This window comes from Lutzomyia longipalpis, chromosome 3 (assembly GCF_024334085.1).
Source record: "Lutzomyia longipalpis isolate SR_M1_2022 chromosome 3, ASM2433408v1".
In the NCBI taxonomy this organism is placed as follows: Eukaryota; Metazoa; Arthropoda; class Insecta; order Diptera; family Psychodidae; genus Lutzomyia; species Lutzomyia longipalpis.
Genome location: NC_074709.1, coordinates 25,633,125 through 25,658,273, shown reverse-complemented (window position 1 = coordinate 25,658,273; position 25,149 = coordinate 25,633,125). Strand labels below are relative to the sequence as shown.

General features: G+C 34.2%; 1 protein-coding gene across 1 annotated transcript in view; it reads right to left on the bottom strand.

The window, feature by feature from the left end:
• Positions 1–9,618: 9,618 nt before the first annotated feature.
• LOC129793010 (transcriptional repressor scratch 2) overlaps positions 9,619–25,149 on the bottom strand; it is a 31,212-nt gene continuing 15,681 nt past the window's right edge. The window contains exon 2 of the mRNA XM_055832531.1: positions 9,619–24,182. Coding sequence (XP_055688506.1) covers positions 22,984–24,182 — 1,199 coding nt within the window. The 3' untranslated portion in view covers positions 9,619–22,983. The remainder of the gene's footprint in view (positions 24,183–25,149) is intronic.

Genomic DNA, 25,149 nt, shown 5'->3' with positions numbered 1-25,149 from the left:
TGTGATTCAACCCCTTTTATACATACAATATAACTTAATTCTCACTGGGTTGCGATTAATTCGTCACTTTGTCAATGGAAGAGTGCAAAAGTCGCACGAGGAGTTGTTTTGCGAAGCTATAAAAGAAGCCCTCTTACCTGAGGGGAAGATCCTCCATCATGGAGTTTACTTAAAGAAAACTCAATAGAAAGGATATATTTAAAGTTATTTTAAAGTTATTAAATTAAGGGAAATTTAATTAAGAAAAAAGATTTTTTTAATTCGAAGGTTTTTTTTAAAGAGCTCAAAATTTACTTTTTAAGACAAAGTCAAAAAATAATTTGTTCAAAAGTTGGTAAAATTTTGCATCTAATTCAGCAAAGGAGTTCATTCAAGGGCCATGTAAAAACTTCCTCTATCGCAGAACAATTTTGACCCATTTCATCTTGTAGAGAGTATTTTATAAAAAAAATGACTTCTTGGATTGACTTCATTATGTATTAGAGTTTACATAAAGAAAACGAAGTAGAGAAAGCTTATTAAAGTATAAAAAGGATTTTTAAGACATTAAATTAAACATAATAATAAAAAAAGGTCGTGTGAAATATTTCTTCAGAGCTTTCAAGAGATTTTAGGAGCTTTTTTACTTTAATTTTGATCCCAAAATTTACATTTTAAGGCAAAGTGAGTGCAAAAATAATTTGTTCAAAGGTTGGTAAAATTTTGCAATCAATTCAACAATTGACAAATCAATCAGTCTATCTCACGATTTCCAGATTTTTCCCTTTAATTTTAAGCAGAGAATTAACTTTTTAATGTAAATATCAAAAATAATTTGTTCAAAGGTTGGTAAAAGTTTGCAACTAATTTTTCACAAATTGATTCAAATTTTTCTACAAATCACATGGTTTTTCTCACCAATTCCACGAGATTTTGTAAAAAATAATTAAAATTTACAATAAAACTGAGAATCACGACGAAAAACCTCACACAACCTTGCTCTCCATTGAGCCAATTTTCCCATAAGAGACCAAATTACGCCAGATGCTGCTCGGATGCGTGATTGTTAATTTACACAGGAACATTTTGAGGGCCGTCCTGTGATTCCTCTTGGTTTCATGGCTTCAGCCAGTCAATTGCTCAATGTTTTGTCGGTGAGGTGGCAATGCCTGGAAGCCATCCAGCAGGAGATTCCTCTCCCTACGCTGAAATTCCTCAAACATTCCCAATCGTCAGCATGTTTGTTGGTGCTGTGGTGGAGCATTTCGGAAATGCCTCCGTATATCGTCCACCTGACGCACCAGAGTGGACAATACTGAACCCACCGCCACCGATTTACTCATGCAGAAACGCAAAATATGCCTCGTTTCCACTGAATTTACGCACTCTCTCCACCCCACGTGTGGGGAATTTTTGGCACAGCAACAGCAAACCCCGCGGATTCCGCATAAATAATACGCACACACACACACACACCAATTCCGTCGCGCCAGTCGGGTTTGTGGGGTCTGTATAGAGAGGGTAGATGGGGGCGATGGTGGTAGGTCCCACCGGGGGTTGGTGTGTGTGATTTATGAGTCATTATTGCATTTTTGTTGGAACATCCTCCCCATTTGGACACGAGGGGGATGGACATCATGACTATTTTCACTGATTTACGGCTCATTTTGCCATCCCGGGCGCTTTTTATGTGCTCATCGGCGAATTTGGGGCCTTTTTGCACAAGCCTCCCCTACCACCACCCTCCAACGAGTATTTTTGATTGAATTCTCGCACGAATTAAAATGCGATTTAGGGCGGGGAACGCGACAATTGATGCAAAAATCATCAATTTGGAAAAATACACTGGAGAGATCTCTTTTGTTTCCCCCAATCCTTATCGTTCCTTTCAATTTTATATTTTCCTCCATCCCTCTGCATTTTCATCCACCCACACCCCTTTGTGTGACGCAAAAATCAACTGGTTTGTATTGATTTTTTTTTGTTCTGAATTTTCAAGCAGGGGGTTGAGGAATTTTGTAGGTATAGGTAGGTACTTTGGGTCACAGGAGATTTCTTTTTCCACGTAAATTGTATTTTTGGCATTTCTTTGATGCTTTTTTTCGCTTCGTCTTTCTTATGTGAATAAGAAGGGGAGATGGGAAAGGATTGAAGATTGGCAGAAATCGAATTGAGGCTGTGTTTTTCACATTTTTTTTGCAGAAGAAAGCTGTGGGAATATTCATAAAAATAGAAAACATTAAATTTATGCCAATTTTTAACATTTAAAGAAGTTATTTTCGCATTTTTTGTCATTTTCTTTGCGGCTTTTACTTCAAATTAATAAATTCAAATGTTATCAAATTTTGTTAGTCTATTTCTTGCTGTTGTACGTCAGTTTTACTTAATCTTTTAATAAATTCTAACTTAAGATTTTTTTAAACGTTTGTAAAATTACTTACTCGTGTTTTACCTAATTTATTTAAACGTTTTTGCATATTTTTCCCCTGAAATTGTTATATAATTTTAACTTAAACAATTTGTTTTTTTTTATTTTTTTAACGTTCTTTATCAATCTAATATTTATCAAGACTTAATTCGTTGCTAAAATTAAACAATGGGCCTTAGTCTGCGACCAAGAAATTCTTGAAATCTTTGAAATTTCAATATAAATACTTGATATTTTAAAGATTTTTTGATCGCAGAATAAGATCAAATGTCGTAATGAAATCATAATTTTTTTTCTTTATAACTTCCTAAGACAAAAAAAATAACAAATAAATAAAAATTTTCAAAAGATTTAGACCTTCTTCTCACTGTACTTACCAAGAAGAAAACTCAACAAATTGTTACAAACTTAAAACAAATAACTTTCACCCCTCTAGCAGCAAAACTACCCAATTTCTGTTGCACAAAATAGCAATTTAGCATGATCAACCTCATGTTGGCTCCTCATTAAAATGTGTCCCACGCAAAATGGTAAAAGTTCCATTCGCCACCGATTCCGCAATATAAATGTGGAGATTTTCGCGCGCGCGAAAGCCCCAGTTGCGACACACAACCACCTCCCCATGAAAATTGGCATCCCCATCACGCACCCCCGCCTTGCAAGCGTGGCGGATTTCATTTCGACAATTCTCAAGCCATCGAACGCGCACCCATTTCGACGGAGTTTATCTCCCGAATGGCAACAATAAAATGCTCCTCCAAGTTGAGTTTTTGGGGGTTGTTGGAGTGTTTTGTGTGCTCTTTGATGCGCAATATTTCAAATGAATGAGGCACACACAAATCGATTTCTCTGCGCCACCCCAAACCCTCTGTAAGTACAGAGCTCATGCCAAGGCTCATGCCAATCCCGGAGGCGACTTCAAGTCATGCCACAGCATTTCCCATAAGCATAATCCCTCGTGGTGCCACAATGATGGGGTGGGGGATGCAAAGAAAAAAAACGGGGGCACTTTCTATGCGAAGCAGCATCTCAAATTGCCGCATGGTGAAATGCGGAGGACCGTGAGGCCGCAATAAACTCAATTAGCTAATTTATTTTCCTTTTATCCAATTCCCATTTCAAATAATCCATACACAAACAAAAATGTTGTTCAATATTGTTCAAATAGACACACACACACAACCCCAGGGGCCGTGGATTTTTTTTGCTGCCATTCCACGGCACTGAAAGAATTATTATATATTTTGTTGTATATATCAAAGTTATATTGTTATATTATTAGATTAAAGATATTTCTACATTTTATAGATTTTTTCTTGAATTAATTATTAAAAAAAATTAGTAGAAATAATAAATAAATATTTAGATGCTTTTAAGTACCTGATGAAGTATGAGCAAGAAACTTCACTTTTTAATACAAAAAAAAAAGTTGTAAAAATCCAACAATCCCGGGATTTGAACCAAAGGCATTACGCTTCACATCTAACTATCTACCAACTTCAGCTAATTAATTGATTAAGAAAATCAGTAAATAAAAAATAAATAAATCAACACTAAAAGTGAATAAACTCCTTCTACATTCAAATCACACCCATTACAAAGACAATGATTTTGAAAGGATTCCTTCCATGAAGTGGAGAAAATTGATAAAATAAACGATCTGCAAATTTCCTCTTGAGTTAACAATAAATCTCAATCTAAATTTTGATATGCAATTCCAACGAGGACTTTTGGGTTAGTTCAAAATGATAATAAAGCACTCAAATATGAATTCATCCACCAACGAATTCTTCATTATTTATCCAAAAATCTCTGTTCTACTTTTAATTAGCATTCCTCCTCAGAATTTAAGAAGAAGCCACGGAGCAGATGTATAACCCAGTTGGAAAAGAGTCTTCCCTTAGCCAAATGGAACACCTTCTTTCCCACCAGGAAGTCGTGTGTGCTTTCTCTCAGTGCACGTTTTCGCGGGGTGGGTGAGGGCGCCTTGTTGAATTTTCCACCACCCTCACCAAGGCGGCGTCTCAATCGTGCCCGAGAAATATCTCATCCTCAATGGCGGTGGGGGTGGAAAAATGTGCGAGGGGGTTTGGCGATGATGATGAAGAAAGCAACGACGACGCCAAAGTATAACTTGGCTGGATAAATACGACATTGTTGACTTGTTGAATTTATGTTTCCGGGAGAGGTTATTATTTAACTTTATGTCAGCTTTTGCTTGCATTCTTCGTATTACTACGTCTCCCATCTCACCGCGATGTGCTTTAACCACCCACCCATTGGGGGTAAGGGGGTGGTTCGAAGGGTCTTCATGTGCATCTTGAAGATCCTTCCCTTGCCAGCTATCCTTAAACAGATTGATGTCCGCCATTTGGTCACTCTGTGGGTAACATTTACTTTATGAAACATTGTTGCGCTCCTGTTTGAGCAACTCTGTGCTTTTTTCGGGTGAATTTTTAACCCATCGATGGGGGTAGTAGAGAGAGGGTGGTTTTTGGCAGTGAGAGGGTGGCGTACAAAAATGGGGGAAAGTACCAAAAGCACAGGAACAAATATTTTCGCAGCTTTTTCCAACCATTTTGTGCTTTTTGGCCATTCTATCATCCTCCCTCGTCGCATTTTGGCGTGTTATTCGACGTATTACCCACCCAATGTTATTGTATGCGGTGTATTTTCTTGTTATCTCCAACACGTGTGATATTTAGCGCGCTTCTTGTCCTCCCCACCAAAAGCACAGACTTTTGCGATAATTTCACCCTAAAGGGGATTTTTTTTCCACATTCACCTGGGAAAATTTGTCAAAGAAAGAAAGAAAAAAAAGTGAGAAGAAGCTTCCAATTCACATCGTGATTTTCCTTGCGGGGCTCCGTATGCGGAGAATGGTGAAAAACGAGGTGAGGATTCTCCTTGAAGGAAAAATTCAGTTCTGCACGAGAGATTAATTGGTGGGAGTTAATCAAATTGAAAACTCCCCTGATGTAATAAGGAAATTTTCTTGGGAATTTTCCTTAAAAAAAAACGTTAAGAAAGAATTTTTTAAGTTTAATGCAAATGAGGATGAATTAAATGAAGAAAAATGTCATAGACAGTGAGAGGATTCGCAAATTTTCAAAATTTTTAAATAGAGAAAATTAGTGTTGAAGAAGGTCTCGAAAGGATATTGGAAAATTCTGTAAAAAGAAACATTAACTGTATAAGAAGTTACATGGAAGTATTAGAACTGGAAAAAAAGCTTTTTCACCAAAAAAATCCATACTGAAAGCTCTGGAAAAATTGCGACTTTAATTGTGACATACATTCTCCGACGCCTCACAAGAAGAAAGTGGATTTTTCCGATTTTTTCATTGTATATTTTATCATCCTATAAACAATAAAAAAAAATATTTCCGCAAAAATCCATTCAATAACGTCTTTCTTCGTGTCTTCAAAAACCTGTGAAACATACGTGTTAAAGTTTCATTGATGTTTTTATCACGATATCTCTGAAACATTTTAATATTCACTCATAGAAATAAAACAGAGTGAAAATGAAACACAATTGCACAAATTTCTTTATAGAAAATTCGGAAAAATTAAGAAAAATATTAAAATAAATAAGGAAAAATTTTGTATGTGAAATAAAAAAAAATGATTGGAGCGCATTAAGAGTTGTTTTGTAGTTTTATAAACAAAAAATTGACTAGATTGTTGTCTAAAATTAAGAGTTTTCTAAAAATAAAAAATTCTAACGATTTTTATTATTATAAAATCCTATAAAGAAAGAACTTCTAAAAAGTTTCTTAAATCCCAAATGAATTTTCTTCCCGTAACTGATAAAATTCCAATAATTTTGTCGCATAGTGTAATGTAAAACTTTGCCTTCAAATTAAGAAATCAACCCACACGCGGGATATTCAATGAACTTTTTTTTTCTGCATGGTGCGGAAATGAATAATAGACGTGATACATCTCGATAAGGGAGTTCGTGCCCTTCGTTGAACGGGGAAAAAAGTAACGTATATACCTAACCCTTAGTGGTGGCACCCTTAATTAATGCAACGCCAACACACAAATAGGAGTTACATGGAAATTCAATTGTGTGGCATTTTCCACCCCCTCGCACATGATTGAATGTCACACAGAGAGCAAAAGGGGTGTGATGGGAGTGTCGCAGGATGTTCTTTTGACGACATTTCAAATCTCTCACCCACATCACCCCTTCGCCCTAGTTAAGGTGGGGGAGTGTGTGTGTGGAAGTTCGCAGCATCCCTATAAATACACACATAAGTAGAATAATATGTGCAAATAATTCTCTTGAGTGACAAGCGACTGACAAAGTCATTTGCCATTCGTTCCTGCTCCTGCTCCAGCTCTTCATGCGGTGTATGTTGGGCTGAAATGAGGTAGACATTTCACTGCAAATCTCCGGTAATCAAACACCCACTGCACCCCGCTGCACATGCGGATTTTGGCGCAAATGGGGTTATTCATACCAACCTGTGTGCAAGAGGCACCTCTTCTGCGGTAATAGGGGGAAGGGGGAAGTAGCATTACAAAAAAAAAATCTGCATAGAACAGCAAGTTTCGCACAGAATGTTGGAATCTTTGCTTTTCCTTTTGGCAGAACAAACAAACCATCTTCATTAAAATCTTCCCTCTGAGCGAAGCACAAAAAGAACCACCCTCGCACAATTTCACTCACATTTCTCCGGGAGGAAACTCTGCGGCGAACTTATACTTCGACTTTCGTTGCGGTCTCCCGACGTTGGAGTTTCAAACTGTTGATTCCACCAAAAATATCACAAGACACACATCAAGGCATCTCTCCCTGTTTCCCCGCCACAGAGACATCCATGGTGGAATTTGTGGATGAAAAGTTACAAAAGGGTGTTCCAATTTCAACCTTCTTCTGACTTCCTTTTTGGGATTTCTTGTTCATGGTGGAGATCTTCAGCTGAGGAGGTGGATTAAGAAGAAATTTTATTACAAGTTTTAGATTGTTTGCAATTCTTTTGCGGCTATTAACATCTTAGCGTTTGTGGCCAAGTATCAAAGAGAAATAGCTGAAATTATTCTTATCTGTTAATTTATGTGATTTTTTTTTAATTTAAGAAATGATTTTTTTTAAAAGATTCTGATAAATAGTAAAAGTCCGTATCAAGCCGAAAGCTCTTGTAAGCTTTCATCCTCTGAGTAAGAATTAATTGCTAGCTGAAATCTAATTCTCACGTTTCACTGAAAAACTTTCTGGTTTCACTAAAAGCTAAATCACAATTGAATCAATTGGATTGACCAATGATTGGTCAATAATTCATAAATCAATTGAGCCTTTCAATCGATTAATCAATCATTGTTCAATTATTGATCAATCTCAGGTCATTTCTGATTGCTCAATAATTGATCATCGAACCTACATTGATTCAATGTTGATACTATCAAAATTTGATTCAATTACAACTCAATCAATTATTGATTATTGATTGTTCATGGCTTGATCAATTATTGTTCTTCAATTTTTTTATCAAACAATTTTTCAATTATTGATCAATCAATATTGAGAGTATCAATATTGGGTCAATTTTATCTCATTCAATATTGATCATGGATTGATCAACTGTTGATCAATCCATGATGTTGATTTGTTGATTGTTCTTCAAAATTTTTATTAAAAGATTAAATGGAAATAAATATTTTTCAGATTAAAAATACTTTTAAAAAAAAACGTCTTTTTTTAAATTCATTTTCAACACTTTTCTTGGGACACCCTTTTGTAATTCAATTTGCTTTTGTAAATGAAGTTGTTTTCTTCAAAATGTTTCATCAAACTCTTGGCACTTTGGACAAAAGTCTTTGCAATGCACATCCCTTTGTTAATCCCATTTCATCATACATCCCTATCTACAATGTATACGATGAGCGAGACTATTAGAATTACAATGCTAATATGCAAATTCCTCGCTGTAATTCTGCAATATCTCGCCCAAATGGTTAATTTGATATCTCCGTGGTATGCCTCATTGCAGGTAGACAGAGTACAAAACCATCTCCGCTCCCCCCTTCCCCCTTTCACGGTAGCGACTCATCCTTCCTTGGGGATAAAAGGAAGATTTTCGGTTTGCTGTGGAAATGAGTGACTTTTTCCACGATCCATCAGTCTCTGGGAATGAAAACTGCTCGCAGGCTTCGCTGGGAAATTCAATGTGAAAGCAATGGTGGAGCTAAACACACACACACACAATGGAGAAATTCGAAACCCCACAAACATACTAATTGGGCTTCACATAACTCCTTTCATCCACTTTGTTTTCACCATTCAATTCCATCTCCGGCTATTCTTTCCACCCCATCCCCTTTGTGCAGAAAGATGCTCCAGTTACCGCATCCATCGCGCGGTTGATGTGACATCCCCACGATGCAGCGACCACCCTGCTCAACCCCTTTCCCCAGCGGAAAAGCTGGCCGTGACGTATAAAAGTGCGCTGTACGGCGTAACTCCTCATATCCGATCACGTCTTCTCGCAACTCAACTTTTCCAACCAACATTCAGCGACACGTTATGTTCTGGAGGATTTTCACGTTGCTATATATGGACTTAATTTGTAAGGACACGAAGGGTGAGAAGAAGGGAGTACGGGAGTTCTTTCTCATGGTGATGAACAGGAGGATTTTCTTGAAGAAAACTTTACAAACATGCGTGGAATGTTCTTGGTGATCATAAATTTTGTTTTAGGATTTATTAGTCAATTTTGGAAAAAAAAGCCTTTTAATTACCAAATATAGAGTCGATTCCTAAGAATTTATTTATTATCTTCTTTTGTGTCTTTTTAGTGAGAAAATTCGTAAGTTTTTATGGCACAAAGTGTGTCTCTACTATTAGATCAAAAATTTTGATTTTTACAACTGTTTCTTACTTCTGCTTGTATGTTTAAATATCTATGATGTTACTGCTATTTAATGATTAAATAGTTTATAGATTAATTCTGAAACTAATAAAAAAAATATGTACTTAGATGATTCAATTTTTTAAAGAATTGTAGCAAAGGAATTGAAAATAGCAGAGACACAGCAGAAAACTATAAAATAAATTATTTTTCTACTTACCTTACTGCTTGAGCTCCATGAATCCAGCAGAAAATTTATCTAAACAATTTCCTTAAAAAAAAACCCAAAACAAGAAGACTTAAAAAAGACGAATACTTGACAACAACCAACCAAATAAAAAGACATTTCGGTTTAAATTCATAAATATTTTCTACACTATTTATTTTATGAAAATATAATACAAAACTTGCTATTATATGTCTTTATGGAATTTCCTTCATTATTCTCTTCCATAATTTATTATATAAATTACATTGTATAATTAAGTTTTTTTTTCAATTGTGTATCTCTTTCATGTTTCGCTTTAATTTCACCATATTTTTTTTTCTTTTTTTTTAATAGTGGTCAATAAGTAAAGTATAATGCATTTTTTTCATTCAATAATATAACTTCATTTCACTTTTCATTGTTCTTTTATAATATAATTCATAATTGTAATACAGATAATATTTTTTTCATTAATCGTTTATTTGCAAGTCAATAGATTTTTTTGTTAATAATATTGAATGCGAATATGACCATTCTAAATATCTTTTTCATTCTGCTTCATGGTTTTTCTTTAATTTTTTTTCATTTAAACTCTTTCTCTAAAAAGTCTACATAAAATTTTGTTGCATTTTTCGTTTTTTTTTTTTGTCAATAAATATTTCTCTTACTTTTCATAGTCAAATATTCTTTTTTTTCCTTGTCTTTAGTTTAATAATATTTTAATATTATTTTTAATTGTTAATGCAATTGGTATATAATTGTGTGTGGTTTCTTTTTTCTTTAAATGTTTATTTTCAATTTAATTTTTTTTAAGTATAAATATTTAGATTTTTAAGTGTTTTTTTTCTGGGTTTATTCTAACAATAAAATTAACGAAAATTGTTGCACCGAGAGCTTTTTCTTTCTTCTCTGCATTTCCCGGGCTTGAGTAATGAGATTTTTCCGCTCTATCATCTCACAAAACCATGAATAATTTTCTTTTATCTCTCACTGTATAAATAGAGACAGAGAGTCTCTGTTGCTGAATTGGAAGGAACTTGAATGAGAAAAAAAATCAATGAGAAAAACTCGATTACAATATTAAAGCTAATTCAGTTGAATCTCTTTTTCTCACACCCCATTCATTGACTTGGTTTCTTACAAATTGTATTTATTTTATATTATTATATAATGGATTGTTTAGCAGAGTAAGAGAGATTTTTTTTTGTTTTTCTTAAAGAGTTCTGAGAGACATAGAAGTTTTGTTTGTTTTAAAGAGTTTTACAATAAAGTGAAATGAAGGGCTAAACAGTGCAAATTTTGAGTGATTTTTCTTCTTTTTCTTGCTTTTCAATGAAAGAGATTTGCAGAATTTATTTTTCTTATACTCCACTACTTTAGAGAATATCTTTGGGATGTTTCTGTGATGAATAAATTATTGATTAAAAATTGAAGAAAGAATATGAAGTTGTTTCGCGTTTTTTGGATTTTCTTTAACTCATTTTATCTAGATGTTAAAAAAAATCTTTCGACTTTGAATTTCATTAAAAGACAATTTCTTGTGTCGAATTTTTCAATGTTTTCTTACCAATATTCACGAAGAAAGGAATTGTTGAGAAGCATTGAAAATAAAGAATCTCTCTGCTTTCAAGTTTTAAAAGATCTTGATTAATTGATCAATTTTTCTTAAATTAAAAATTTTAAAATTGATTATTTAGAACCAAGAAGAATAATCTTGATTCTTGAGCCAATTTTAATTTAATTCTTAAAACTCTAAGTCAAGAAAACAGATCAATTTTCAGTCAGACTTGAAATTTTCATTTTCTAAAAATTTTTAAAAAAAGGAAATGGAATTAAAACAATAATTCATTCATCACTTTCAATTTTATTCTGCAATTTTTAAAAATGTTTCTTTTTTCCATTAGAGAATTCATTAAAAGTTACGCATCATTTCTAAAGTAAAGATTCATTTTTATTTAAATTACTTTTACTTTTTTCCTTTCATTTAGTTTCAAAAGTATATATTTATTTAAGAATAAATAGTTCTATACAGTTTATAAGTGTTTACAATAGTTTTTCTTTCTCTATATTTTCGAAATTCTTTGGATTTTCTTCTATTGGTTTTGGTTTTTCTTCTTTATTTTCTGGGAGGAATTATTTTGCGATTCTGGGAATAATCTTTGATTTTATTTTCTTTTTCTTAATTTTTCTTTTCAATGCTTGAATTTGAGGAATGATTTTTAAATTTGTTTTGTTTTAGAGTTTAAATTTTTATATAGATACATTGTTCATAAAATATAGATTTTTTTGTTTACTATGTAAGAATTGTTCTTTGCCATAGAGATTTCTATATAAATTTACTTTAAGAGTTTATAAGTTTTTTTTTCATTTTGTTAAAGATAATTGAATGAGAGTTTACATCAAAAGGGGGGAAAATGACGACGTATTATGTTTTTTTTTACATATTCTTTGCTAAGATTTTTTCTTTCTTTCATGGAGATTCGTTTTAAGCTTTCTATCTTTAAGGAAAATGAGTGCGAAATGCATTATTTTTTTTTTACTTTTAATTCCTCATTTGCGATTTCCACGTATATGAAGTAGTCAGCACGCCTCGGCAGCCTAAAATGACGGTATTTAACAACCCTTTCGACCATCCCTTTACATTCTTGTTTTTTTTTCATTATATTTTATTACAACTTTTATTTAGAGCTTCGGTTCCAATTTTCTATCTGATTCTCATATTTACAGTGCATTTCATCTCAGAATTTTTTTAAATAGTTTCTTCATCATTTTTTACATTATTTAATAATTTCTTTTGCATTTTGTCTTTGTTCTTTAAATATAATTTCTTTACCTAAAATACAATAAATATGCAATAAATATTTTTTCTTAATAAATATTCATTTTTTATCATCAGTTTTCCGCTACAAATTACATGCTTTTATGTTCTATAGTTTTCTTGTTAATAACTTCACTCGTTTTTTTTCCTTTTTCATCTTTGTAAACTTGCTAAGAGTGCCTAAATTGCCTAAAATCTTTTTATTAGTTTAATTTTTAATTTGTTGTGAAGAATGTGGGTAAATGGATCGATTGGGGGGCAGGAGCATAAATATGCCTTAAAATACATAATTTTGCATTTGCTTTTCATTCTCACATTTTTTTATTATAAATTTAATTGCTTATTTTTTATCTCAATTGTTTTTTTCTCCGGGATCCATTCTTTACATTTTTTGCGATCCACGGAGGGCTTACTGACTACATGTTATTGCTTTGGATACTCGGCGTTTTTAGTCGAGACGAATGATTCTGTGAGAAATGCAGGCAATGTCGACACTAAAAAGGTTCTCGGTGAACATTGCTAAATTTTTCCTTCGGGTATTGCTTTTGAATTATCTCAAATTTTTTCTATATTCGTTTCATCAATTGCGTTGTTTTATTGCTTCTCATGCGTAAATAACAATTATCACATTTGATATTTATCAAATACTACATGTTGAAGAGTAGGTGCAAAGGTGTAAGGAGATAGAGAGAAAGTTTCGTGTTAGATGCTGGAGAAAATAATGCTGAAAATATAAAATTGATAAGTGTCTCAGCTTAATATATTTTGTTCTTGGAACGTTTGATATCGAATTTTCATTAAAAATCTTTTTTTTTTTCATTGGAATGATTTAATTATGTCAATTTTTATCTTTTTTCTTTTTAAAATAAGATAAATTAGTTAGATTTTTTCAGTAAATCTTTAAAAAGGTTTGTGTCTAAGATTTTCGAAATATTTTTTTTAATGTTTTGCGAAAATATGTTTCAAAATCTAATTTTATTCCACAGTAATATCTGATTTAGAACAATTAATTAGAACAAGTAATGTCTGATTTGTAACATATTTTTAATCTTTGAAAAATTATCTTTCGAATTAAATTTCGAATAGAATCAATCATTTTAATAATAGTTTTTATTCGGTTTGTGTTTTAATAGGTTTGTGTCCGAGAACTTTCGATATTATTTCTTGAATTTTTTCGAAATTGATTTTTTATTAAAAATTTGCTTTTTTTGTTTTCCAAATTTTTCCTGATTCTCTTTAAAATCTATTTCTAGACAGAATTGCGTGATTTTGGAAAATAAAATCCAGATAATTCAGTTCTTTTATTGTTATCTGAACTTTTGCTAATCAAAGAAGCGATTTCGAAGAAATATGTTTTAATTATTCAGGAATTAATTGAAGTAAAAGTTTCCAGCATTTCCAAAGCTTTCGACGTATTTTGCTGTACTTTCATCTGTGGCTTAGCAATGCCTTCTTTAAAAACCAGAAAAGATCTGCTCAAAATCTTGCCTCCTCAATTATTTATTAATAAAAAAATCATTTTAGTAGTTCAATGTAGAATTTTTACATTTCTGAAAACATTTTCGAATAAATAACTTCCCATTTATTTAGCTGAGACACAATCTTAGAAATATTTTCTTTTTCATATTTTTAGGTTGTTTATTGAGAATTGACGTGACTTGGAGATAAAACACAGCTAAATGAGCAAAAATAGGCTCAAAAAAGCAAGCAGAATGGAAAGAAAAAACAGCTGAGGAATAAAATAAGGTTAAAGGGTGATCCTAACTTTACCAATTCGTTGATTAAATTTGACTTACAATCACAGAGTTGTTGGTTTTTTTTTATTTATTCAATATTCTAAGTGACTAATTTCTACGTGGGAGTCCAAAGAGGCTTCTCATTTTAATTTTTGTCTTACATGTTAAGCTACAATAAAAATGTGATTTTTCACCTCGAATTGCCTGCATCTCTGATAAAACTTCATCACTTTATTGCCTGCCGAATAAGACTTTTTTATTAACATTAACCTCACCTCTCGTCATAATAAAGAAACAATTTTTTTTCTTCTTTCGAAATACAATATATATTGCTATTTATTTAATTGCTCACTTATATTCCTTTTATCAATCACACGCACTTTTATTTAAATTTTTATTAATTTGCTTTTTTTTCTTTTAATTTTGGGTGTGTAAACTTCTCGAGAACTACGCAACACACCGCAATTGTTCTTTAAATATATAAATTAATATTTTTTCCGTTAAATTACACAACTCTATCTCATTTTTTTTCTAACAAACTTCCTTTCAATTATTTCTTTTTTTTCTTCAATTTCACTTTTCACGTCTCATTCTGAATATAATTTAATAGAGTTTTTTTTTGCAATTAAATATATTTTTCACTTTCATATTTTGTTTACATAAAAAATTGACGCTTTTGGGACTTTCTTTTTCATCAATGTTGCCCTCCGGAGGTACCACCCTTGTTGGGGCTCCGAAGAAACTTCCTTAGATAAACATTTTTTTTCGTTAACGGAAAGCAATGGATTTTTTTCGTTATAAATAGATAAATATTTGGAATAAAAAAAATCATCATTGAAAGAAGATTTAAGCTTTAAAGATCGAGGAATTGAGGACTTTAATTGACTTTCGTTGTAAAATTGTGGATTTTTTATTTTGGTCTTTCTATCACCTGCAGAATTGCATGAATTTCCGAGCAAAGAAACACAGGGTGGGGCACTTGAAGTGTACGATTAAACCATAAGAAGGGTTGGGGTGACTTTTTTTTTAGCTTGTGTATGAGGGGGTGAAAAGTCATGACTCCTGGGTTATGTGTGTGTATATAGCACCTCCTTGCTAGACGTGTGAATGTTTGACGCTATGTTGCATTGACAGAGTCAAACCTTTTGCACACGCCACAGCAGCGGCGGCGTTCGGGACATGAAAGGGAAAATTGCTATCCATTTTGAACATTGAATTCATTGCCACCCACTTGCCGCCTGCTGTCGGTAATTAAATCCAACACGAGTGTTTTATTTGCCCAGGATTAATTGGAGTGTGTGTGTGCATCGTGGAAAGTGCTTCGAGAGTTGAATTTTCCATTTCAACAAACATGTCACCAATCACGATTCTATCCTCTCACCACCCACCCCCTGTCGAATTCACCCAATGCTTGTGTGTGCGCGCTTCCTTCTGCACCCCGAGATTATGTGACGGCCAAAAGGTCAAAATGAATAAATGATGTCACGAGGCTTTGATGAAAAACTCATCCCTTTATCGCATTTTGCATCTCTTCCTTTTGCATTTGTTTGCGCGATCGTTCGATTGGTTTTACTGTGCAGAATTGTTGCAAAATTTTAAGATTTAATCCTCATTGAAAATTCTTATCATTTTAATTTTTATGGGTGTTTTTTTTGATAATTTTTAACCCTTTCAGGCCTCTTAGAAGTCAAAAGCTGCACACATTTGGAATGTTTCTAAAGACCTTCTCTTAATTCGTTCTTCCCTTAACCGTTGATCAACAGTAGTAAAAATGAGGAGTTTACTTCTTAGACCAAACTGTTGAGAAGAAGCATATGCCTGCAAAATTGGCAAACTAAACTTCAACTATTTATCCTCCTTAGAACCCTTCTTATTTAATTCTTTTAATTTCAGCATAAAAAATCTTCTAGCTCAATAAAAGATCCATAAGATTAATAATCGCAACAAATTTTGCAGCAATGAGCATATGCTTCACGAAATCACTCCGTTCACAAGTATCCAATCTCACGATTATTCGTTTTTTTTACTAAATCTTTTCCGTTTTGTGCGTTTTAAAAGCTTAAATTGGTTAAAATTGTTCCCTAAATAATTTCCCCAAACACACTCCACCATTTTTTTCCGCGAAAACCCAAATAAATGTTAAATGGAAAAATCAACTCAACTTCGAACAAAGCCATTCGTATGCAATTTTTACAATTTTTTTTAATGTTTTATTGCATTTTGTGTTTTTTATTATTATTCAAACTGCTTTTAATTACATCACGTGCTACATTTGAAATGCAGCGCAGAGACAGTATAGAGAGAGTTTGGGGGAGAAGCACTCAAACCCTAAAAAAATATTAATTAATTAACATATTCCCACGCAATGGTACTACACACAATATTTGAACATTAAGCACACACATCAAATATTTGTGCATAGAGCAGCAGAAAAATCAACCTTTTGTACGGTTGATGTTTGTCTATGCAAAATCATATGGAATTGTTGTTTTTCAAGCCCACCAATGGAAAATCAATTTTCAACATTTTTTTAAAGGTTAAAATGGTAATTGGGAAAATTTGTGAGAGAATTGGCGGGGGTGAGTATAGGGCAGAAAGATAAATTCATCGAGACACTCACACCACCTCACATTCATTCATTCAGAGAATTTTCTCACAATATGGAGAAAATTTTTGAGTATTTTCTGGTACCTGCGGGACAGAAGGAAAAATAATGTGTTTTTTTATTGTCCAACAATAAAATGTCAGGAAAATGAAAATGTCAAGAAAAATTACGGAGACATTAATTTTCCCCACTAATTTTGACTATGTGCATGTTAGTTTTTTTTTTTTTTTGGTTTTGGTTTTTCCGCCACTGTATGAGGCCGAAAGTATTCGGTGTATTTCCCGAAATACCGTCTGACCAATAAATTTTATAAAATAAATTTAATTTCTATCCTAATATCGCTATATTTCTTCGTGAATAGCATCCCCCCAACATATTCACACAGATGTGTGTCGGTGGGGGTGGAACAATAAGCATTCCTCATGCCGTAAGCTCTCTTAATTGCCATTGAGAGCAAATACCTCTGGCTTTGACGTCAGTGTGACCATATTTTGTGACTAGAATATACTCTTAACTCTTATTTAATTCATGTGTTATTTATGTCACACAGAGAGTGACTTCTCTCTCTCATATTATGTATTTCCCACATATATAGGTAAAACGTTTATATTTATTCCGGTGTGAAACTCTCCTCTGCAAAAGGATTTATTTTCAGTAAATTAACTTCCTCCACTTCTTTTACTTGAATTTCCCATATAAATGTATTTCAATCGCGCAATTTGAAAAGAGCATTACGCTCACTTTTGCCGAAAATCACTTATTTGCATCATTTGAGAATTTGAAGGGGTTTTTTGGTACACTGTATAAAGGAAATGTAAGATTAAACAGGTCTAAAAAAATTAGTACACTTTTAGACCAAATATCTAAGACACATTTTGTGTTGTAAAGTTTTTAATTTTCTTGAGCTTTTTTTTTCACAAAAATATATGTCTTTCATTATAAGTCAGTTGTCAGATTTAGAAGATTTGTGAGATCTAAGAAATTTGTACTAATTTAGACTCCATAGTCAAGGCTCATTTCATAAAAATAAGCGAATGAAAAATATCCATTTTATTGGGAAAATTTTGGCAAAAATTTTAATTTTTCTTTGCATATTTGGACAGCTCTCACGAATTAGTACAATTTCAAGACTTAATAGCCGAGACACTTTTCATCCTATACGCCAATTTTTCGGCTTGAGCCCTTTTCAAACCGCACGATTCATTTAATTTCTTTACAATTTATCGCCAAAACAATCCTCACCTTCAATCTATTGCACCTTAACCCATCCTTGTTTTCTTCCTTTCCATCACTCTCCAATAATTTTTTTTTAATAATAAGAGTTTCTCCGTGGAAGAAATTATTTTGCAAAAGGGGAAAAGAAAAATGAGAAGTCAAAGAAAAATAAAATACAAGAAAATTTGAAACTCCTCCCACACTAAACACACACACCCATTAGAATAGAATTTTTATTATATTTAATTTAGAATGTCCTACATTTATTCTAAAGAGAGAGACAGAGCCTACATACTAACCTACATTCTACTGTTAAATCTTTTAATTCTAAGAATAAGATTTTTCACACCTACACAGCTTGTAGGGTTGCGCAAGAAGGAAGCAAAGACAGATGAAAAAACATCAACTACAGCACGATAGGTATAGAAAAAAGCTCACAGCGGAAAAGCAGAGAGAGAAAGAAGCTTAAGAAAGAAGGAAAAGCAACAGGCAGCGCAAGAGAAAATTTAAATAAACCGGAAAAATCCTAATTTTCTGCAGAGATTTTTCAGCACTCCTTCCGGTCAAATTCATATTTTAGTTCCGTTTTTTCGGGGTAACTTCCTGTTATGTACTATGGAATGAAATAAAAAACAACAACTCAGATGAATTTTCAAGGAAAATTCTTTTTTTGTGTTAAAGTTGAATTTATATGTTTTGTGAATTTTTTATATTGAAAAGAATGCGTGATTGAACTGCTTAATGGAATTAAATTCATTTTATTCCAAAATATCGCCTGAAGTTTTTTTTTGTTTTTTCATTGGAGTAGCGAAGGGCTTTCGGGATAAAATAACATGAGGACGATTTAACGAATAGAATCGTATCAATCATATAAATTAAGTTTATATTTTAAATGAAACAGAAGAAACCAACAAAATGATCAATTTAGAAGAATTTTCTAAATAAATTCAAACAGAGAATTTTATTATTAAAAAGAACAGTTCAATCACCCCCTTCTGTGCCAAATACATACTTCGAACTCTCCTTATAAACTCTTTATTCCTACAATCCCCTATTGACTATTTTCTCCATTTAATTTATTCTGTAATATCTGCAGAAAGAGAAATGAAGAGAAGCATCTTCACAGAAAGCTCTACAAAGCTACACAAAAGCTCTACAAAGCATAAATTGAAAAGAATTTTCTTTTTTTGGAGAATTTCTTTTTAAAAATTTGTCTATTCAGTGAAGCATCTCATGCCGTAATTTAGATCAGCTGCTCAGTCAGCCTCTATACGTGAATAATTTTTCTGTGCACGCTCAAAAGCTTCCCAAAAAGCTCTCTATTTGTTTTATTCTTCTTCTTTAACGTAAAAAAAAACATTAGCAATTTTGTACGAAGCTCGGCAAGGAAGCACAAAAGCTCCACAATTCTTCGTGAGTTTTTTTCTTCATCTTCCTCAATAGCTAAAATGGACGTTGGGACTGAACTAGATTCTGTGGGCATTTTCATTTTCTAAAAGTACAATTTTCTTTTCTTTTTATTCACTACAAGTTAACTTCTATATAGCACACGTGTCTTGTGAAGCTCAAGAAGAGATTCTATTTATTTTTCTATAAAGATTTCTAAAGAAGAGTCTGTGTGTCTTTGTGTTTTCGCGGGAAAAGCTCGCGGCTTGTGAAGAAGTTTGTGTTTGGTTTTTAGTGCTTTTAAACCGCGATTTTGAGTTTCATTTAGTGACTTTTTACCATAAGATTTTTGACTATATTTTTTGTGTTATTTTCAAAGGTGTTTAATTCTACATTCTTAAAGAAATTTTCTTTTTTTACTATCTTACGTCCTAAAAATTCTTATTCTACTTCCACATTCATGAGCAAACTTCGACACTCACGCAAAAGCTCACACACATACTTATTCTCAATAAGAAATTATTCTGCCCTTTCACCACCCCCCAACCCACGAAAACACCCTCATGCTGGGGGAGACTTTTGGGGGAAGGATGAGAAGCCCTCGAAAGGGGATCAACATTTTTGCGTCATTTTATATTGACAAATGATGGTGTGTTGATGGGGAAAAAAGCCCCAGTGAAGAACGGTGGAAGAGAGTGATGACGATGAGGCGCAATCAAAAAATGATCAACAACTTTTCACCATACACACCAGGCCAAATTTCCTCGATGGTGGGGGTGGAAAAACAACCCCCTGAGAGTGAAAAAAAATGCAATGATTGATGATATCGATGTCATCGCGATTTGTGATTAGTGAAGCGTGTCGATGGTGCTTCTGCAATTGGAGGTATATAACACAACGAGCAACAACAGCAAAATTCCAAAAGGAAATGTTAATGCTGAGGAGATAATCTACTTTCAATTGTGCTTCCCCAGAACTCCCAAAATGCGCGTAGGGAGCGACTCGAAATTCATGCAATTATTTACCAATTCGATGCTTTTAACGCAATTTCCGACAGGAAAATATGGGCGGTTTAATCAAGGTGGGTGGACTGCATACGCATCAAGTATTTATGTTTTCTTAAATGCTTTGATTGCCCTTAGAGAATGATTTTTTTTGAGATTTTTTAAATTTATTTTGTAAGAAAAGAAGCGCTTTGAAAGACCTTTAAAATGTGTAGAAGAATCGAAAGAACATAATCTCCATCGTTTGTGGTAGTTGATCAAATTCTTTATAAGATAAAATTCAGGATGATTTGTAATTTATTTCGATAAAAAGTGCTTTCAATCCCAAGAATTTTTTTTAAATATCTAGTCTTGAGCAGGTTAACATTTGCCGCATTTCTGCCATTTCATTTATTTCTATTAAAAAGATAAAATAGAAATAAAAGATTTTGGAAAATAAACAACAATTTAGGGTACAGAAATCTGCAATGATTGATATTTAATTTGTAAAATTAGAATTATTGAATTGAGAAATAGTATTAGAATTAAAGTTAGGAGAAAGTTAGAATTTTTGGTTAAATGAGATTGAAATTGGAGTTAGAATAGAGTGAGAAATCAGTTTTAAATAGGATTAGAATTGAGATCGGAAAATATTTGAATAGAAATCAAAAAAAAGGTTCAGATTTAAGATGAGAATGAAGGTTGGAATAAGTTAGATTTGAAGTTAGAGTAATGTTAGTATTAAATATAGAATAGAATCAGAATTGAGATAGAATTGAGGTTAGAATTGCAGTTGGAAATAATTTTAAATTAAAGTTAGATAAGGGTTAAAATTAACATGGAATAGGGTTAGAATTGAGGCTAAACTAATGTTAGAATAAATATCAGAAACAATAGATTTTACATTAGAATTTAGGTGTTTAAAATTGACTAGAAATTATTTAGGCTAATATATTTTAGGTTATTTAGTTAAAACATAATTTTTAGTATCTTAAAAATTAATTTTAAAAAATTAGATATTTAATTAAAATTTCTTTACATAAAAATCTATTTATTAAATGCTTTTAGTCTGAATTTTCTTCATTAGACTTTTTTTTCAAATTGAATTGAAATGCTTTAAATCGATTTAGAAAAAAAAATTCTAACCAAATAATGTTAAACTGACTAAAAAATATTTTATTGATTACAAGACTAGGAAGAAAATTAATCTTTGGCTAATTTTTCCTTAATAATTCCTTAACCAATAAAACTTATTTATGAGCAAAAAAGTAAATAAAAATAACAAAAAACAAATCCCAAATGCGTATGCAGTCAACGTACCTTGATGCTAAATTAAATCTTTGCTTAACACGCACTCACCCTTCTTGAAATCACACAGCATATTTTCTCCTCTAAGAATTATACTTCTTAAGTGCTAAAAGTTCCAACATTACTGTCTATATGTGAATTATTTGGGCATCTTCCTCTTTTTTTCTTGGAATTTCTCATGGTGTATAATTTTATATATATTTTTTTTATAATAATTTCTAAAGTTCGTTGTCTTCGAAACGTTGCTTTTCGTTCGTTGTTGAACCATGAATGGATAATTCATCGAAAAAGTTGAATATTTTTGTTTTTACTATAAAGCTTAAATCTTAATGATGGAATCCCTCTTTAAGGGGTTTTCTTTTTGCAAAATTAATATTTTCACCTTAAGTTGAGGGACCCGCACGTGAGAATCGTTAACAGCTAGAGTGAGAAATGTTCTCTTAAGAAGTGACAATGAGAGATTTTTTCTTTTCTTTTTTTTACTAAACTAGCTTAGTAGAGATTATCGACTAGAGAAAAATTTCATCTTAGTTTCTATATTAGTTTTTTTTAGAAGCTAAATGGGGAAGGATTAAGAGTTTTTTCTTCTTTCTTATTAAAAGTGATTTTTTAGAGGATTTTTTAAAGGGAAAATTAAGGAGGGAAAACCCATTCATAGTTTTTTTTGTTATCTTATTAATCACTTAATTGAATTATTTTATTTTTGCTTCAGGGGGCATTGGACGTATCGTGATTTCTTATTCCTTTTTCTCCATTTTTTCCATTCCTCTCAATCTAATATTAAGCAATTTGCTTTTCTACATTCTTCCCTTTTCTTTTTCATTCCTCAAATACTCATTTTTGTTGTATAATCTCTACCTAAATATTGAACTAAATACCCTTATTTTTATAGCTAAATGACTAATGACTTTTCTTTTTTTTTTCTCTTATTTTCACCAAGCGAATGTGACTTGAAAATGGGGTGGCCCGTTTTATATACCTATATATGGTGTGAAAAATAGGACCTATATTCTCTTCTATACAATTGTTTCCTCGTGCGTTAATTGCTCTTCTGAAATTGCTAATGATTCTGTGACATGGCATAATATTTTCTTTTTTCTTCGTTTCTAATGCTATATAGATTTTTCATTTTATGTATATATAATTTAATATAATGTATTATGTATAATTGGAAAAAGCGATTTCATTCCAAAAAAACGCCAGGGCTGGCTTGGCCCTGGGTCGTTGTTTTTCATACAAGATTTTTTTTTAAATTTACAATCACCATTTTTTTTTCATTAAAGGGTATAAGGTACTATGCTTTTTGAGGGCGGGGAGGGCTGTTGGGGGGGTGTGTGGGGAGCTATGTACAATCATCTGTGTGCAAATACCGCGATTTGGCGCCGAGTTTTGCCGAATTTTAGGGGCTTTGGTTTTGGTTGTTACCTCTGTGAGCCGACGTGGCGATTGGCGGCTGGTTACCCCGCAAAGGTGGCCGTCATTTGATGATGCTGCTGTACACCACGCGGGGCGCTGTTGGAGGCTCCACCGACAATGACAATATTCCCCTGAGGGCCTTCGGGATCACTGGAGTCACTGAAGGCTGCATCATCCTTGAAGCAAGCCGATTCGAGGTGCTTGTTGAGATAGGATTTGAGTGCGAAGGTTTTGTGGCAGCGTGAGCACTCGAAATTCTTATCGGCCGAATGGGTTTGCATGTGAGCACGTAGATTGGACCTATCGGCGAAGGCCTTGCCACAGTGGGCACATCCGTAGGGCTTCTCACCGGTGTGTGAGCGCAAATGCCCCTGCAGGAGCCACGGGCGTGAGAAGAGCTTCCCACAGACGCCACAGCTGTGGGAGAGCTTGTGCGTGAGCACGTGCATGGCCAGCGCTGGCATGGAGACGTACGCCTTGCCGCACGTGTGACACTTCTTGGCCGATTGGCTGTCGAGACTACGATGGGTTTGCTTGTGGCGTGAGAGATTGCTCGATGTGGCGTACTGCTTGCCGCATTCGGTGCACGTGTACTTTGTCTTGGTATCAGCGGGAATTTCAGTGGTGGATTTGCGCTTTGAACGGCCATCGCTCACGAAGAACGCCTCGTAGGTGTAGGCGACGGTTTTGGATGTTGGTGATTTGAGGAGTTCATCAGTTGGGGGCTGTGCCTCGTGGTCAGGTACAATAGTTTGGGGCAGGGGTGTCATGGGTTTCTGTGGCGCTGGTTGGTGTGTTTCCGCGGCGGCCGGCGTCACTGGCGGCGGCGGCAGAAACGCCGTGGAGGCGCTCAGGTCCAATATGGCATGTGCAGCGTGCAAATCCTCCTCAGCAGGGATACGCATCTCATAAGTACGCGGCGGTATTGGCGTTGGCTGTGGCCTATCGTCCAGCGAGTACGGCCTGTAGATGTCCTTCTTCTTCGGCGGCAACGATAGGGCAGCCCCTGTACTCGTGAAGCACATTGCCAGGGATTTTCGTGGTGGCGTTGCAGGGGTGGCATCCGCCAGGCGTGCTTCGGTGGCGCTGGAAGACGCCACAGGCGCCTGCAATGTTACATACGACGTGCCCGCCGTCGTTGGTTGCTGCCCATGCACCGGTGTCGTTATAACCGTAACTTCGTGCTCAATCCTGGGCAGGTACGCTGTAAAATGCATTGGAGATATATCGTGCCCATAACCTGTGGAGGGAAGACAGAAAAAAAGGGAAGATTTGTGTAAAGTTTTATATCCTGCACAGGGGTGTTGTCATTAATATTCCTCAAGTGAATCTTCAGAATAATCTCAATTCAGATTTCTCTTTCTCTTCGTTGGTGGTGCAAATCCCAAATTCATCACAATCACTGAGCACGGACGGGGGATTAACATAAATAAGTTGGTTAATTTGTCTCCTCAAACCCCAACCCACCCCCACCCCTCTGGCGGGATGGGGATATTTCTCAATGGCACGAAGGAAGGATAAATTTGTGGTGAAGGATGAAAAGTGAATTACATGGGAGAGGATGGAATTTGTCTCGGAAGACACTGCAATTGCAAATTGAGCTCTTTGTGTCCTTGCAAGGAGTGGCGGCGGCGTCTCTTTGAACACGCGCTGAATTCCGCCACACAACCACCCCTGTTTTAGCTCCATGCCCGAGAGGAGGGTTGGAGGAAAATCAACAGGAAAAGTGTTTGTCTCGTTGCACATGAGAGGGAACTCTTTTGCCATGCGAGAGGGGCGTCTGTGGTGTCGTTTTGTGCCGATGTAGGGACTCAAATCACACCAACCACCCCTTTGCAGAATCATCCCCCAGTTGGCAGGGTGCACAAATGCACGAAGGGGGTGAAAACACGAATTACGCCAACACGACAAAATACATCTCGCACAAAAACAATAGCGCACCATCAGTGAAAGCACAACATCAGCAACATCCAACTTTTTGTCCCATGGAATGGGGTATTCTCTGCGAAAATGCAGGGGGTGTATGATGCTCTCTGGCCACCGGCAGGGATGCAACCGCTTTTCCCCCCAAAGGGTGTGAGTAGGTGTGTGAGACAGAGTGAAGCGTAATCAGCAGACATTTCTCTAGGATTTTCCCGTAGAAAGATTTTTACCCGCATAAAGTTCCAAAAGCGACAACCACCTCTTCCTTTTTGTGTGTCTTCACA